We start from the raw sequence: 17931 nt of genomic DNA, 5'->3' as shown, positions 1-17931 counted from the left end.
AAAAAAAAAAAAAAAAAAAAAAAAAGAGTCTTCAGATTATCTAAGCCGGGCACGGTAGTTCACGCCTGTTCCCAGCACTTTGGGAGGCTGAGGCGAGTGGATCACCTGAGGTCAGGAGTTCAAGACCAGCCTGGCCAACATGGTGAAATCCCATCTCTACTAAAAATATAAAAATGAGCTGGGTGTGGTGGCACTTGCCTGTGATCCCAGCTACTCAGGAGGCTGAAGCAGGAGAACTGTTTGAACTAGGGAGGCAGAGCTTGCACAAGATGGTGCCACTGCACTCCAGCCTGTGTGATAGAGCGAGACTCCGTCTCAAAAAAAAAAAAAGGCCGGGCGCGGTGGCTCAAGCCTGTAATCCCAGCACTTTGGGAGGCCGAGACGGGCGGATCACGAGGTCAGGAGATTGAGACCATCCTGGCTAACAAACACAGTGAAACCCCGTCTCTATTAAAAAATACAAAAAACTAGCCTGGCGTGGTGGCGGGCGCCTGTAGTCCCAGCTACTCGGGAGGCTGAGGCAGGAGAATGGCGTAAACCTGGGAGGCGGAGCTTGCAGTGAGCTGAGATCCGGCCACTGCACTTCAGCCTGGGCGACAGAGCGAGACTCCGTCTCAAAAAAAAAAAAAACACTATTCGGATCATCTATTTCATCTTGCATCAGTTTTGTTTTCCAAGTAATTTGCCCACTTCACCTAAGCTGTTGAATTTGTTGGAATAAAACTGTCCCCATGTCACCTTTTCCGTGTCTATAGCGCCTATAATGGTATTTCCTCTTTTGTTCCTAATATTCGTAATTTGTGTTTTCTTTTTCTGATTCATCTAGCTAGGGATTTCTCAACTTTGTCAATGTTTTCAAAGAACAACTTTTGGCTTTATTTCCTCTATTGTGTTTCCCACCTTATTAATTTTTCTTTTTTTTTTTTTGAGATGGAGTCTCGCTCCGTTGCCCGGGCTGGAGTGCAGGGGCGCCATCTCAGCTCACTGCAAGCTCCGCCTCCCGGGTTCCCGCCATTCTCCTGCCTCAGCCTCCCGAGTAGCTGGGACTACAGACACCCGCCACCGCGCCCGGCTAGTTTTTTGTATTTTTAGTAGAGACGGGTTTCACCATGTTGGCCAGGCTGGTCTTGAACTCCTGACCTCAAGTGATCCACCCTCCTTGGGGTCCCAAAGTGCTGGGATTACAGGAGTGAGCCACCGCGCCCAGCCTGCCTCATTAATTTCTGCATTTCTGTTCCAGTCTATACTACAGCTTTCCTTTATGGGTTTACTTCCTTTTTTTCTGGTTTTTGTTTCTTAAGGCAAAACCTTAAGATTCTCGACTTTCTTTTCTTTTTTTTGTTTTGAGATGGAGTCTGGCTCTGCCGCCCAGGCTGGAGTGCAGTGGCCGGATCTCAGCTCACTGCAAGGTCCGCCTCCCGGGTTTACGCCATTCTCCTGCCTCAGCCTCCCAAGCAACTGGGACTACAGGCGTCCGCCAGCTCGCCTGGCTAGTTTTTTGTATTTTTAGTAGAGACGGGGTTTCACCGTGTTCGCCAGGATGGTCTCGAACTCCTGACCTCGTGATCCGCCCGTCTCAGCCTCCCAAAGTGCTGGGATTACAGGCTTGAGCTCTTCTTTTCTATTATGAGCACAAGCTAGTTTTCCTTTAAGCATTGCTTTAGCTGCATCCCATAAATTTTGACGTAGTATTCCTTATTTTCCAGTGAAATTCAGCTCAGAGGGAGACTCAGGAGGTGGAAGCTAAGAACCTGCCTGGCTGGGTGTGCTGGGTGGGAGGACAGGGGAGTGAGGACAGGAGAATGCCTGTCAACTTCTAGCCCAGTCATCTGGGTGGTTCCAGGTTCACCCACTGAAATGGGGAAAGACAGAAGCTGGTGCGTCTGGTTTGTCCATGCCAAGTGAGGGGAGCATCCTGGGTCCCGGAGGGACACTCTGGGCTGATGCATGAGGGTGCTCAAACCATACAGCCGATGAGGTAGAGGATGAGGAGACGACAGCAGGCGCCTGGGAACAGCACGGGCATGAGATAAGCACTCACAGAGGGCACATCGTTCTGGGCCCCCCACACCTCCATGCTGTCAGCCCTGTGGTCACTGCGCACAGAAGCCACCAGTCTAAACTCAGAAGTGTTGTAAATGTAAGACACCAACTGGCTTTCCTAGACTCAGTACAATAAAAAAAGAGTAAAAAAGATCTGATAATTTTTATATGGATCACATTGTTGAAACACTACTTTTAAAGTACATGGAGTGAAATGCAGTATTTTATTAAAATGAATTTTACTTTATTTCTTAATTCTATATGTGGCTCACACAATACTATTAAACAGTGCTGCCCTAAGAGAGTCCAGGGCCTTGCCCACCCCTGCTGGATGAGAAGCTGCACTCTGCCAGGTCCCAGGGTACCCCTAGGGAGCCCTCCAAGGCGTGTACCAGCCCTAGGAGAGGCTTCTTGCCAAATCCCCGCACCGTGGCGGGGCCTATGGCTCAGCATGGAAACCCTTCTCCCTCAGAGTCTTCCCACAGCTTTGTGAACTGCTAGGGATGTCCCCTATCACTGCAGCTTCTGGCTAGAGGAGGATGGCCGGTGGCCTCGGCCTGGTCAATGCCAGTCCAGTTCAGTCTGGTACGGGCCACCTGCGAGGACGCCAGGGCGGCCAGGGAGATCCCGGGTCAGGTCGCAGCCCTGTTCACATCCCTCCGAGGCCCCAGGACTCCCCTGGACTTCTGGGCGGCCCTGGGTCTCCCTTGGGCATCTGTGGGTGGTCCTGCCTTCCGGCCTCTGCGCATCCAGGTACCCCCCCACCCCGCCATCCCCTCTGCGTCTTTGGCCTCACCACAGTCGCCCAGCACGCTATCCCAGCCTGTCTCCCCACACACAGAGGAGCCGAGCCCTGACGCTAGAAGAGGCGGAGCTCATCGTCCTCAGTGCCTAGACAAGGGTCCTGAATGAGCAAACGGGAAGGCCCAGCAGGTGGCGTTTCCAACACGCAGGGCAGGGCCTGGGGGTGGGACTGTGGCTATTCACCTGCAGTGAGGGGTTCAGTCAGAGAGACAGGGCCCTCAGAAGAGGGTTGGCAGGCAGAGGCCCACACACCATGCGTGAATGCTGGGCCAGCTGCCGGGAGGTCACCCACGCTCACACCCCTCCCTCCCTGGGGGCTGCTCAGCGATGGCTCGTGGACTTGGCCTGACCTGGGGAGGACCTGAGGGCCTTAGAGCTCCAGGCCCCTTGTGGGGCTGGGCCCACTGCCACAGCCTCAGTGTCACCCACCTTCCAGGAATCCACCCCGATCTCCCCTTCTCCGCCCCCAACAAAACCACCACTGCCCTCATCTGCCATGGGCTCTGCAGGAACATGCCTCGGCCTCTCCCAGAAGGCTCATGCCCTCGCCACAACCCCTTCTGCAGATGGGAGGGGGCCAGCCTGCCTGTGCCAACAACAGCAAGGTGGGCAGAGGCCCCCGCAGAGGTGACCAGAAGGCTGATGGTCACTAAAGCACTGCACCCAGGCCCCAGTCTCCAGGGGGGTTCCTGAGGCAGCAACACGGTCTCTCTCCGTAGTCAGGCAGCGGACAGCCTCCCCCATATCCCCACTGTCACCCCCCGAAAGACACCTCCATCCTCAACCTTCAGGCTGCGCTGCCCCCACCCTCTCTACAACAGCCAGGACCCAAGCCCACCTTCCCACTGAGTACCGACCCCTTCCAGAAACAAGGGAACAAGCCACGTCCCACCCAGGCCTCAGGCTCCGATCTGCTGCCTGTGATGGGAGCCAAATCCCACTTGCTGGAGGCCTGGCAGGCCCGCAGCTGTGTCTTCCGGTCAGCAAAGTCAATCATAAAAATTAGAATTGACCACCAACATTTCAACATTGCCAAATCCAGAGAAACCTGGATTTCCAGCTCTTCAGAAACATCAAAGATCTGGCCACACAGAATCTGCATTTCCCAGGGCAACGCCTGGCAGCAGTGTCCCCACCAGGGTGCGGGCCTCAGGACACAACACAGATGTCCAGCCCCGTAGGGCTTTGGTGTCTCTGCCCTCCCCATGGTGGCACCCTGACCCCAGGCCAGTGCAGACAGTGGGTTCAAGCTGGAGGCTGCAGGGTCATGGCCAGGCCTTGTGAGTTCCTCTGGGTCCTGATGTTTCCTCCACAGGTGTCCTCTGCACCCCCAGCTGCTGGTCACGGGGACCTAGGCTGCAGTTTCCAGCCCTCCTCAGCCCTCCCTGGCAGCCTGGCCTTCCCCATTAAGGGGCAGCCAAGTGCCACTGCTCAGCTCCAGCATGAATGGCCCCTCCCCACTCCCTCAAGCCGTTGGAGCCTGCCCCAGACATGACTCTACTCACTTGGCCCCCTCCGTACTCACGGGAGCCTGGGGGTGGGGCCGGGGCCTGAGCGTGGAAGGCAGGCAGGAGGCTGTTTAAATCACCACTGTCCCCCACGCATAACAACAGAGACATCTGAAGGCAACTCCAGCCCCTTTGTGAGACAATGGCTTGTGTGGGTGACTGAGATGGCACCGCCCTCCAAGCCCGCACCCCAAGTGTGCCAGGTCTAGCCCAGAGCTCAGCCAGGGTGCCGGCAGCCAGGACTCGGCCCCTCCATGCCCCGGCCTTCTGTGAGAACACAAGCATCTGACAGGCCGCACAGAGGACACTGGGCTGAACCACGTGCCCTCACCCATCCTACCCCGGGGATGGGTGCCCCCAAGGCATGAGCCGAGAGGGGGATCTCGACCCCTGACACACTGGCCCACACAGTAGCCTTGCATTGGGGGATCGGGAGGCCAGCACCCTGTATGCCGAGCACAGTACAGACCCCCACTCCAGGCCTCAGATGGGTGGGCAGGAAGGCCAGAACAGATGCTCCTGGTCGCCCCTCTGTTTGGTCAGAGTGCAATGAACCCCGAGCCAAGCCCAGCACAAAAGCCGTTTGTGGGAATAAATCACGTAAGACACAAGCTCGTCTGTTTAAATTACAAACGCTGATGCTGTTATAAAAAATAGTGGCACGGCACTTTTTATTTTCTTTAATCAGAAAAATAAGCCCTGCGCTTCTGCGATGGAGGACCCAGGTGAGCACCGGAGGAAGGGGTCTGCGTGGATGGGGAGCGAGGGGGCCCACAGGCCAAAGCAGATGCTGCACCAGAGGCTGGTCAGGACCCAGGAGGGCCTGCGGGGGTGGGGTCCTCATGAGCAAGTGCAGGGAACTGGGGGTCAGCAGCTGCCTGGCCTGGGAGCCAGGGACACCTTCCTGACACCCGAGGCCGCCCAGCTGGGTGAGACCAGGCCTGTGGGACCAGGGTCACTTGGCGCAGGGGTCCAGGTGGTCAACGCTGCTCTCTGGAGGGCCACTGGCTACAGCCTGCCCAGCTCCCCTGAGGTCTGGAGACAGTCAGAACCCCCCCAAACACCCTCTCCCTTTTGGGGCAGTGGCGTGCCTCGGACTCCAGAAGACTCGAGTGGGGCTGCCTCGAGACCAAGTCCTGAGGGGGTGGCAACCCCTGACCACAGGTGGGGGCCGTGTAAGGGGCAGGGATGGGCCCAGGAGTAGCCTTGTAGTGTGAGATGTGCCCGACTGCATGTAGGTCAACAGTCAGACGGGACACTGCGGGGGACTGTGGGGAAGCCGGGAGAAGGCGCTGCCCACCCTGTGGGCTCCTCCTCGCCTGGAGACCCTGCGGGCAACCCATCAGTGCATGCCCGCAGGGGTGGTAGAGGCAGAGTCCTGAGAGGTGGGGGTGGGAGCCTCCGGGTCCCCTGCAGCTCCTGACCCACCAGATAGGCCCGTGTGCCCCCTGTAGCTTGGGGGCCCTGGAGGTGGACACCAGCACCTCCTGACTACCAGGGGGAGGGCCTGAACTGAAACCCACACCTTCACCACTCGCCACTGGGCCATTCTGCAGGAACTGCAGCACCCCACAGATCCTTCCTGCCCAGTACGCCACTCACACCCTCTCGCACGCACGCGCACACAGCACGCACACACCAGGCTCACGCGCTCTGCACAGGTGGCACGCCTGGGGCAAGCGTGCACGCAGACTCAGAGATGCAAGGACAGTATTGTCAATTCAGAGGCACAGAAAGACGCTGAGGGGCCCCCGGCAAGCTCCCCGCCCTCGGGGGCTGTGTTCCCCTCCCAGGGCACGCACACCACAGGCAGCAACGCGGGTGGGGGCACTGTGACACCAGTGGGGGGAGAGGGAGCATGGCGGGGCAGCAGGCAGATGCCGGTTCATCTCTCCTCCTGGTGTGGTGGGCCTCAGCCTGATCACGGCCCTGCAGGGGCTCCCGCCTCCAGCCGGGCCTCAATTTCCAACGACAAACAGCCCAGCCCTGTCTAGAGAAGGCCTCAGGCTAGTCCAGCAAAGCATCTCCGGCCCGAAGGGCAAGGCAGCCTTGGCCCTCAGGGCCCTGCCAGGGTGCAGCTCACACTGGAGTGGGCTGGAAAACCCATATGGGGAGGTGCCTGCAGGCATCAGGCTCCAGGGCTCACAGATGGGGCCTGACGGGCCACCCCGGGGGCACAGGATCGAGTCCACCGTGACCTCAGGGGCCGGCAGGGATGGCCCAGGGCCAGAAGCGAGCGCCGCGGCTGACGGGCTGGCACTAGATCCAACAGGGACCGCCGCGGCTGGCAGAGAAGCCCCAGGAGAGGCCGGCAGGGTGGGCCTGGCTGCCCCAGGAGTGAGGGGCGATCGGGAATGGGGAGCAACGGCTGGGGTTTGCAGGGCTTGTTGGGGCCCATGAGCGGCCGCAGGGGCTGGCAGGGCTGCTCCGGGCCCATGAGCGGCTGCTTCTGCTGCCTTGGCCGTCCCGGGCCCAGGAGTGACGGCGTGAGTGGGCCGGGCTGCTCTGGGGCTTCCACTAACTGCTGGGGCTGCCTGGGGCGCAGCAGTGACCGCCGGGGACGGCTGGGCTGGCCCAGCAGGGACCTTCGGGGCTGGCCATACTGACACGGGGCCAGGAAGGCCGTCCGGGGGCAGCAGCACTGTCCGGGAGGAAGACTGGCGGGCCGTCGGCGTGTCGGAGGTGAGCGAGTGGCCGCGGGGGCTGGTATCGCTGGCATGGGCTAGCAGCCGACCACAGGGCCGGCTGGCTGTCTGAGGATGCCCTGCCAGGCTGGCCACAGGACACGGGTTGGCCCATGGCCGCAGGGGCCGGCAGCGGTTGCCACAGGGTCAAGCAGGACCGCAGGCGCCTGGCAGCGGTGCCTTGGTGCCAGGAGGGACCGCAGGCGCCGGCAGTAACAGGCAGGGGAACAGGAGGGGACGTGGGCCAGGAGGGACCGCAGGCGCCGGCAGTGGTGACACGGGGTCAGCAGGGACCGCAGGCGCCGGCAGCACTGCCTGGGGCCTGGGAGTGCCCAATGCGGCTGGCAGGGCTGGGCCAGGCGTGACCGCTGGGGCTGGCAGAGCTGATCTGGGGCTGGAAGGAGCCGCTGGGGCCGGCAGGGCTGACCGGGGCCCAGAAGTGACCGCCGGGGCTGGCAGGGCTGTTTCAGGCCCAGAAGTGACCGCTGGGGCCAGCTGCGCTGACCCAGGAGTGGCCGCTGGGAGGGCTGGCAGGGCTGCCCGGGGTCCGGGAGTGCCGACGGGGCTGGGAGGGACCCCTGGGGCTGGCTGGGCTGGCTGGGCTGGAGCTGTTGCTGGCGCTGGGCCGGGCCGTTCTGGTCCCAGTGGTTGGCTGGGAGCGGCCCCCCTTCTGGGGAGCACACCTGCATGGAAGAAAGAGCACGTGTCCACCTGGGCAGGTGTCACCGCCCGCGGAACCCCCGTCCAGCCCGGGCCCAGGAGGCATGCTGTCCTTCTCCAGCAGCCCAATTCCCAAGGGGGCCGAGGGGAGCCGAGGACACCGCGCAGAGCCCCACCCTGGAAGGAAGGCGCACACCAGTGGACCCCCTGCAGAGGAAGCAGCTGCAGGCTGAGCCGCACCCAGGACAGAGCCCCACGCGCTAGGGAAGCCCCCACCTGCTCTGACAGCCCCTCCTGGGCAGGAGGCCCCTGGGCAGGGCAGGCAGAGCCCTGTTCCCAGCTGGGCCACGCACCTGACCACTGACCACAGTCACGTGCCTGCAGCCACTGCCGGGACCAAGCGTTCCCCTCCCCACGCCGCACACGTGAGCAGATGGTGCTGCGTGTGGACAGGACAGCCCTCGGCAATGAGCCTGGACCCCTCCTTATAGACATGCTGGACACCTGTAGTCGGCGGAGCCTGATGGACACGGCAGGGAAACGGGGCCGGCCTATCAGTTTGGCGCCCCAGCCCGGCACGCGCGCCTTGCTGCCCCAGATAGGCACCTCTCCTGCTGTGGCCCTAGGCACGTCACGGCCCCTCCGTGACCCAGCGGGCTCCTGCCTCTGCTCAGCCCAGCCCTGTCCACGTGTCCTGCACCCCAAGCCTGACAACGATGGACGCGCTGCCAGGCAGGCCCAGGGGCCACGTGGGGTGGTGTCCAGGTGCTGGCGTGGCCCCGGGGCGGTGAGCACTGACCCGACGCAGAGCTCCCGGTCGGGGAGGGACCTGCTCACCTGCTTGGAGGGTTGCAGTGGGACCTTCCTCGCCCCATCGCAGGCGGGCTCGAGGTCCTGCCCGGGGCTGCCTGCCTCCAGGGGCCGCCTGTTCTCACTCGGCTCCGCAGAGGGGCAGGTTTCTGACTCCCGGGGCTTCTTGATGAGGCGACGCTCCCACTTCTCCTTCCGCTCATGTGGCTTCAGGGCCATATCCTTCTGCAGGGAGACAGAGAAACACCAGTTAATTGGCGGGACCCCAGGCCCTTGGGCCCAGGACAGCACCCACCTCAGCAGCTCTCAGGGGAAGGAGCCTCCAGACTTGGGAAGGGCATCTCTGAGGGGAAGGAAGATGGCAGGTGAGATGCCGAGGTGGGACGGGGGATGGGAGTTTCCCAGGGCTCAGCCAGCAAAGGGGCCAGATAAAAAAGCTTAGCCCAGCAGGGAATCTCCAGCAAGTTTCACAGGAGGCCAGCCCAGGGCTGCCCAGGACTGCCCCTCTGAGCCCTGCTGAGACCACGGCTGTCTTTCAACATTGAGCGAGTGCCCTGAAGTGGGGGCCAGGGACCACAGGAGCCTCTCCAGGGCACACCCAGGCCCCACAAGAAGTGCTCCCCCAGGCGACAGCCCACGGGAAGTGCTTCCCCAGGTGACACCGTATTCCAGAGAGCCTGAGGAGGTCTGGCCAGTGCTCCCAGACAGGTCTGTGGATTTGGGACAGAGATGCTTCCCAGGGCTCACCGTTGGGCTATCAGACCCTGAGGACACCCCCAGGTCCCCTGTAAACCTGCTGGCTTCCCCTGGTCCCTCTCGTCCCATCTCAACTCCTTCAGAGAACCAACTAGCCTGTGGACAGCCCCAAGACACTCCAGCTCCCGCCCTGCCGGTGGACACTGGGCAGCCCCAGGTTCTGGGGTCCCACCTCCACACTCAGTAAACCACTAGTAAGCACCTTCTGTATGCTGGCTCCGCTCCTAGCACTAGGGCTGGCGTAGACATACACGGTACATTAAGTCTAGGATACAGAGGAGCCAGCCGGCCAGCGACAAGCATCCATGACAGGACAGAATCCTCTCAGGAAGAGCATGGCTGTGAGAAAAACAGCAGCAGTGAAGCCCAGGACGGGACCCACGTCAGAGCTGCTGCCAAAGACCCTGGGAAGTCACTGGGGAGGACCCGCTCCCACGGAGGGCCATGGTGTCCCTGGGGAGAAGGACCTTGGCTGTCCCTCCAGTAAGGACAGACGACAGAGAGAGAGCCATGGTGTTGCCGGCCACGCCCTCCCCGGCTGGAAGCCCTCCCCATGACACAAGCGCCACCCTCACCAGTCTGAGCTGGAGGCCCTGAGAGGCCCAGCAGCGTTTCCGGGCCCCCTGCCCATGAGGGCTGATCCTGTCACTCCAACTCTGCTGTTTCCGGCTCTAGGAAGCCACCTTGCCTCCCCAAGACCCAGCTCCTGCCATGTGCTCTCCGCAGCGCCACCACTCAAGGCCCAGAGCCCTGCTGTGAGCCGCCTGTTCAAGCCCGAGAGCCCGTGGTCTCGAGAGTTCCTGCTCATCCACCCAGGATCTGTCAGGGCTGCCCATCCCAGGCAGCTGTGGATCCAATCTGCTAACATTGCAGAAACAGTTCCCAGTCCCACTGAGTCTGAAGGTCTAAGCCTGGACAAATCAAAGGCTGCAGCCGAGAGAACGGCTGTTCACAGCGCTGATCAAAAGTAGGAACAAATCAAGGTGTTACCTTTCACAGTAACTATGAACCCTGCAAGGGCAGCCTGCCACGCAGGCCCTGCTGAGCTGGGCTTTGTCTTTCTAATGGGCGAAGAGTCAGAGGAGACAGGCGAAGGGCAGATACGAGGAGGCACAACCGAGTGGTGCCCTCAGGGCACAGATGCTCCCCTAGGCCCGCTCCACACCTCTCTCCATCGTCAGTGTTCACAGCTGGCCAGAAGGATGCATGTGTCAAGGGCAAATTGTTTACATTTACCACATTTTCTGTAAACCTGCTTTAGTGTTACTCTCCTTTCAAAAAAATATAAAGATTTCTGCCGGCCCCTCCTCCCATCCATAGACCCACCCTCCAACTCCCTCCCTGCCCCGGCCCCAGTCACACCAAGCACAAGGCAGTTAGTTTCCTGTCCCGTTTGACCCCCACCAGAACGTCCATCTGTCCTGCCCCCTGCTCAGCCCCAGGCAGGGCTCACAAGCGCTGCTAAGTGAACATTCTAGAGAACACACAGCACAGGGGTGGGTGCCCACACCGGGCAGGAGAGGCCTCCGATGTCTCCGGCTCCAGGCGCAGCCCCTGTGCCCACAAACCCCCAGCCAGCGCTGCAGCTACGCTCTCTGCAGAGAACAGAGGCCATTCCCAGGAAGCTCTGGGAGGGCTGTCCCAGGAATCTACTCTTGAGGTGTGAGCCAGCACTTGGCCTGCTACCCTAAGACAGTGGGAAAGGTACCCAGGCCTGGGATAGCTATGCGGCTGGCCCCTCTCCTGGCCACTCCGGGGCTTTCCAGGGTGAGGCTGGCCCTGTGGGCTGCGCCTGACAGGTTTCAGAGGCCCCACAGCAACGCCACAGCACTGCCCCGCGCAGCTGCTGAGAGAGGCATGACCAAGGAGGCCCAGGCAGGGGCCCTTGCCAGCCCCACCGCTGCACCTGACACCCCACTCTGCCCAGTGGCTCAGTCACTCCACATACACCTGAGGGGTTAGTGGTGCAGCTCAGAGACCATACAGCGTCCCGTCCAAGGCCACCATGACAGGCAGCAGCGTGGCCACCCCCACTCCTGTGAGGACCGGAGTTCCCCTTGGGGCAGACCACGGGTGGGGGGTGGGGCCAGGACAGGAGTCCAGGCCAGATGGGGGGCAGTCCCCAGGGACTGAGCGACAGCGCGTGCCCTGGGTAGCCCCAGGGTCCTCATTTGTAAACTGGGCAACGGTCCCACCCCCATGGGTGGCGCCAACCACCACACCAAGGTACCTGGGCTCCATGGAAGAAAGGGCCCAGAAGGTTCGCACCAGGAAATGACGTGAGCTCTGGGTGGGGACCCTGCACCGAGCCAGCGAGACCCGCAGCAGCCGCGCTCACCCACTTCGTCGCGCTCACCGCAGCAAGGGCCGTGCCAGGCGCTCTGCTAAGTGGTGGGTCAGGCCCTGCTTATCTTTTTGTTTGTTTTTGAGACAGAGTCTCACTGTGTTGCCCAGGCTGCAATGCAGTGGCACAATCTCGGCTCACTGCAACCTCCGCCTCCCAGGTTCAAGCAATTCTCCTGCCTCAGCCTCCTGAGTAGCTGGGATTACAGGTCACCATGTGTAGCTAATTTTTTGTGTGTTTTTAGTAGAGATGGGATTTCACCACGTGGTCAGGCTGGTGTCCATCTCCTGCCCTCAGGTGATCCGCCTGCCTCGGCCTCCCAGAGTGCTGGGATGACAGGTGTGAGCCACCACCGCGCCGGGCCTGGGCCCTGCTTATCTAATCCACACACATAGGACTCCACGTGCTGGCCGCAGTGACCACCCCAGTGTGGAATGAAGACCCAGACAAGAGAGGCCTGGAAAGGCTTCAGGAGCTGTGTCCCCAGCACCACCCACCCCCCAGCCCAGCTCTGGGGTGCCAGCCAGGGCCGCCTCAGGCCACTGTCCCAGCTGCAGGAACCCCTGCTAGGCTGAGGCAGTGGAGGCCTTGAACCCCCGGCCCCACAGGTCTGCAGTGCACACTGGGGTCAGCACACGTGGCACACACAGGGGCCCTCCAGGAAAGCGCGGTGGGGCCCTCCCTGCGCAAGGCCACTGCCCTGCAGTGGCTCCAGCACCCCCAGTAGTGGCCAGGGCCCCAGACCTCCCTGCTCCCCTCCCGGAAAGACCACCAGGGCTGGGCACAGGCTTCTGTGACACTGTTAGACAGATTCTCCTGCAGCAATTCTATGTGACTACTTTTGGCTCTCTTAATGTCATTACCGTACAGCACCATCAACATTCCTAACTGCACTACAATGAACCAGACAGAGATAAAATAATTCTACCCCAGCACACACAGAGCCCTACTGCCCCCTCTTGGGGACGGGGCTGCCTGTTCCCACCCAGGCTTGGCCTACCCCCTGCAGCCAGGTGGCCACGCCCTACTCCTGAAACCACAGCAGGGGCCTCTCCCCTCCTTGTCACCAGGCAGGAGGCTCTGGAGAACGGCCTACCCAAGACCTCACCTCCCTGGCAGGCCCCTCTGCTTCCCACCCAGAGTGATGACCACGTTCCCCCAGGCAAAGCCAGGCCTGGAACCCCCAGGGATCGTCTCGGATGGGACGGAAGCTGCTCTCCACTGGGGGCAGGAGGCTGAGGAAGGATGCAGCTGCTTGGCTCCCAGAACCTTGTTGGCTCACATCTTCGTCAGGTCTGTCTCTGTCATTCCAAGAGCTCAGGCCCACAGCCCAGCCTCTGCCTCTCAACTGTGTTCAGTCTGGGTGCAAACCCCACAGCTCTCCCTGCAGAGCACCTGAGTGTCTGCTCAGCGCCCAGCAGGCACAGCTGCCTCCCATACCCGGGTCCTGTGGTGGCCTGTGCCCCGCCAGCCCCTCTGCCTTGGGGTCAAAAGCTGAACAGAAGCCGACACAGGAGACCCTACAGGGAGCCCCACTCACAGCCCCGTGTGGGGACTGGGTCTATTACCCCTCCAGCTGCAAAGGTGGGAATGGGACCCTTTCCCACCATGACCTATCTCTCCCTTGGCTCACACCCACCCAGTGGGCGACAGCCCCCACGTCTCCCCGCTGCCTAGGGTGTCCCATGTCCAATGTCACCTTGGCCGTTTTTTTCTCACAGGGACCCCACATTGAGCACCGACGGGGACTGCTCCGGCAAGCCTCACTGACACCTCAGTTGTTCCAGAGGCCTGCAGGTTGTGCCCAGCTGCTCCCATGGCCTCCAGGATGTGGTCCTGCGGGCTTGCGGCTCTCGCCTAGCAAGGGACCAGCAGCTGGCAGCTGGGCTGCCCCTGCAGGACCGCCACAAGCATGGTGGCTGCTGCTTCTCAGGGACGGCTGAGATTCCCGAACATCCAGTGAGGGCACGTGGTTGCACTCCAGGGGCAGGGCGGCAGGGTCAGGGCTCCCGGGGTGGTGGGGTGGGAGGTGGGGCGCTGTGAGGCCCAGCTTGGCCATTACTGCTGCACCCCACTCCTTGGGAGCTGTGGAGGCTGTGGCCTGGCCCTGTGTGGACCAGGAAGAGCTACCTGGAGATAAGTCGGAGACCCAGGCCATTGGTGACGGTGCCAGGGAGAACAGCAGTGCTGCCTGAGATGGAGTGGTGCCCGGACAGGTGTGAATGCAGGGTGCACGGCAAGTGGACAGGAGGGGGTGGGGACAGAAGCGGGAGAGGACAGGAGGGGTCCTCTGGTCCAGGGCCAGGAGCCTCAGAGACCAGTGTGGGCTGACAAAGCCCAGCCCCTGTGGTTGGTGCGCTAGGTGCCCTCACTGCTCTCGTGAGTTCACAGGGCCAGAGTGGGCCACGGAAATGAAGCCTGAGCCTGCCTTCCGCTCGGGGCCCAAGGCTTTGGACAGGAGTAAGAAGAGCTGCCATGAGCAAATGCACGGCCCATTCTGTGCACGGGGATAGTGGGCGTGAGGCCTGAGGCAGGGAGGTGAGGGTTGGTGTGAGGGGCAGGCTGATGTGAGGACCACAGTGGAGCCACTGCTTGGCCCTGGTTTTATCCCAGGGTTCCAGTCCAGCCACGCCTGGAGAACCGTCTGATAGGGGCTGAGCCTGGAGAGTGAATGAGGTTGCCCAGTCACCCTCTGACCGGCCCGACCAGGAGGCCACTGTCAGGCGCCACGCCTGGAGGTCAGTCCTGCTGCGAACTCGGAGCCTCATTGATGCGTTCCTCCCTCCAGCTCCAATTTACTGGAAGGCCACGGATCACACCTGGCTGTGGCCCTCAGCCTCGCCCTTCAAACCAAAGGCCTTCCGCAGGATTCCTCTGGGCGGCCATGAGGGCCAGGCATGGAGAGCCAGGCGTGGAGGGCTGAAGCAGCACCAGGGAGATGGCCCAGGGTGGCAGTTTGCCAGGAGGGAGGTGACAAAGGGCTGGAGCCTGCCCTGGCCACCAGTGGGGTCTGCCAAGGATTCTAGAAGGGCCCCCTGGAGGGACAGCCCACACCAATGCTGGCAGTGGGGGAAAGCAGTCAGCTGACCCCTCTGTCCCTAAGGACCTGGGGGACTGCCGCAGTTTGGGGCATGAGGACACATCAGGATGGTGGTCAACACACTGAGAGGGACGTGTCACTCAGACCCAGGAGGTCAACTCTTCAAAATGAACATACATCCCGTTCGTGCACTCTCTGTGCACACGGACTTCCTCACTATAAAAAGAATAAAAAGAAAGGGAGGTCTTTTGGATTTAGATTTAGATGAAGACAACAGAAAGCAGCCAGGAGATGGAGACACTGGGCAGGTGAGGCTGTCGCCAAAGAGGGGATGCAGGGCAGGACCCTGTGAGCTGAGGTCTGGGCAGCCAGCCGAAGGAAGGGGAGGAGTCACCGGCCTGGGTGTCCTGCTCCAGGGCCGTCCTACATGCTGGGCCCTGCTGTGTGGCCAGCGCTGCTGGGATGATGAGGAGTCCACTGCTGGGGCCCCAACCTCTCCAGAGACCCCTGTCCCGGCCCCTCCCCTCACTGGCCCCTGCACAGGAATGGGCCGTGCATTTGCTCACAGAAGCCTCTCTCACTCCTGGCCAAGGCCTTGGCCCCGAGCGGAAAGCAGGCTCAGGCTTCATTTCCGTGGCTCACTCTGGCCCCTGTGAACTCACGACAGCAGCAAGGGCATCTAGCGCACCAACCACCGGGGCTGGGCTTTGTCAGCCCACACTGACCTCTGAGGCTCCTGGCCCTAGGAGCCCCTCCCCCAGCCACTCACCCCTGCTGACAGCTGCCACAGGCGATCCCACGCAGCAGCCTGGGACACACAGAGCCTCTTCCTCAGCCATGGGGGGGCGGCCCGGGCCCGCGCCAGGCAGGTGTCGCTAAAGCCACAGGCCTGGGGTACGAGGACCACAGGAGCAGCCGCCGCTCGGTCCCACCTTTATCCCGGGATTCCAGTCCAGCTGCGCCCACAGAACTCACGACCCCCAGGGCTGGGGGCTGGTAGGGGCTGAGCCCCAAGAATGAACAGGACTGAGAGGCTGACCCACTTCTGACCTCAGGGCCTCGGGGAGGAGAGTCACAGGGGGACCAATGTAGCCCCCACCCAGTCCAGTCCACGTCGGGGGCCTGGTCCACATCAGGGTCCCCCTCCCTGGGCAGTCGCTGCAGGCCCCTTGGGCTCCTTCCCCAACCAGCTCTCGGCCACACGGTCCCTGGGGAGAGGCACGCAGCCATGCCGGCCACAGGACAGGGTGTAGCGGGCAGGTAAGTGGGGTATGGGATTAGGGTCTGGCCGAGGACAGCCAGAGGCCTGCTGTGGTACGAGCAGCAGCAACTGGGGCAGGGGCCAAGGGCTGTGGGTGATGCCACAGCAGGACAGGTTAGTGAGGGTGGGGTTGTGGCAGGGCCTGGGCTCCCCGTGAGGGCACAAACAGGCTGTTCCAGGCTGGACAGAGTCTGCAGGGCCTGGACTCCCTGTAAGAGTGTCAACAGGCTGTCCCGGGCTGGACGGAGTCTGCAGGGGTCTGGGCTCCCAGGCAGGGCAGCAGTTGGACGACGTCGGATTTAGAAAACTGTAGACCGGGTGGGTGGAGAGACCAGGACAGGGGACAGCGACAGGGCCAGGACTCCCTGGAGGCTGGTCTGGACACACAGCAGGTCTGGACACACAGCAGGACCAGCTGGCCCTATGGGGGACAAAGGACAGGGAGCAGAGAGGCCGGCCCCATGGGCCCAGGCCAGAGATGGGGAGCCCCAGCCTCCAGCCTCCAGCCCATGCCTGAGTTCTGATCCTGCTCAGCCACTCGCCAGCAGTGTAGACGCGGGAAGTGACTGCATGGCTGTGCCTCGGGTTCCTCATCTGTAGCATGGGGACAGCACAGCACCCGCCGTGGGGGCTGCCAAGAGAGTGGGCGTGATGCACACTAAGTCCTGGAGCTGTGTCTGGGCCTGGAGCCAGGGCACTGCTGCCCTTTCCGTTACTGTCACGACCGCTCAGTAGCAGGGCTTGGTGGTGGGGCTGCGCGTAAGCCTGGGACACACTCAGCTGTTCTGCTACCTACAGCCGCCCAGGCAGGACCAAGTTCTCAACAGACGGAAGGTAGTGGCCACAGACTGGGCAGGCGATCCTCTGGCCTCAGTGGGGCAGGGTCACAGCGTGCGGCTCCCAACCCCAGACGCTTGACGGCTCCTGCAGAGTCCAAAGGGCAGTACCTGTGCCTCCTGAGCCAGACACCATGGATTTTGGCCAGAGGGTCCTGGGTGCACGCACATGGTACACACGTGGGCTGGGAAGACGGGCGTGGAGACTTCAACGCCTGTCTGGGATGCAGAGGGCCCAGCAGCCCACCCAGCCTCCTCTCTGATGCCAGCACAGCTCTGGGGAACCCCATCCACCCCACAGGCCAGCTTTCTACACAAACCAGATCAACACAGCTCTGCTGCGCCAAGAGAGCTGGGGCTCGGTGGCCGTTCTGTCCCTCACACTCCTCAGGACGCCTGTCGTCTCTACAGGTACGTGGAACCAAGTGCCCCACTTGCCCTGAGTCCTCAAAGGGCCTGATCTCACGGAGTTTAGGTACTGCGCAGTGCCCCACCCCCAGCCCTGCAGTCCCCCAGCCATAGCTCCCAGCCATCTCCAGACAGCCTGCCACCGGCACCCCAAACCAGTACCACCTGGTACACGTGCCCTTCCTGACGGGATCTCAGGAACCGCCACGCCACAGTGCTGCCCCTCACAGCCTGCACTCCTTCCTCGGTGCTGCCCTTCACACCTGCACTCTTCCCCAGAAGTCCTCACGGTCTCCTCTGTGACTCCTAGCCTCCAACGACAGCCTCTTTACTGCCATCCCAATACTCAGTGGCAACGGGGCCTGTGGGTGTATCTTGGGGGCTGGCCCAGGGCCTGGCACACAGCCAGGGCTCAATAAATGCTTATAGAGTCCGTCAGGGAAAGCAGAACAGCTCAGAATCCTTCCCTGCTGGCCAGCAGCTCACCTGGCCTTTCCCAGAGGTCCAGCACCACCCTGCCGGGCTGGCCCTGGAGGCTCCACTGTGCAGCAGCAAGACCTGGGCAGAGGCCCACCAGTCCCAGGGACCAGTTTGGCCACCCAGGCTCCTGGAGGCCTTACAGAGCACTGTCCCGGGGGACAGCAGAGGTGGCAGGTACCCTTGGTCACATACACAGGCAGAAGCGGCCCAGCCTGCTGTGGTGAGGGCGGAGGAAGCCCGCTGAGCGGACGGGAGCATGGGCAGGTGGCCACGGGACCTGGCCGGGGTTGTCGGCCT

General features: G+C 61.8%; 1 protein-coding gene across 1 annotated transcript in view; it reads right to left on the bottom strand.

Moving 5' to 3' along the window:
* FBRSL1 (fibrosin like 1) overlaps window positions 1–17931 on the bottom strand; it is a 90567-nt gene that overhangs the window by 64450 nt on the left and 8186 nt on the right. Inside the window, 1 exon segment of the mRNA XM_017895628.1 lies at window positions 8537–8734. Coding sequence (XP_017751117.1) covers window positions 8537–8734 — 198 coding nt within the window.

This window comes from Rhinopithecus bieti, unplaced genomic scaffold (assembly GCF_001698545.2).
Source record: "Rhinopithecus bieti isolate Rb0 unplaced genomic scaffold, ASM169854v2 scaffold_27038, whole genome shotgun sequence".
Classification (NCBI taxonomy): domain Eukaryota; kingdom Metazoa; phylum Chordata; class Mammalia; order Primates; family Cercopithecidae; genus Rhinopithecus; species Rhinopithecus bieti.
The sequence above is the reverse complement of the archived record's forward strand: the minus strand, read 5'-3'. Positions and strand labels throughout refer to the sequence as shown.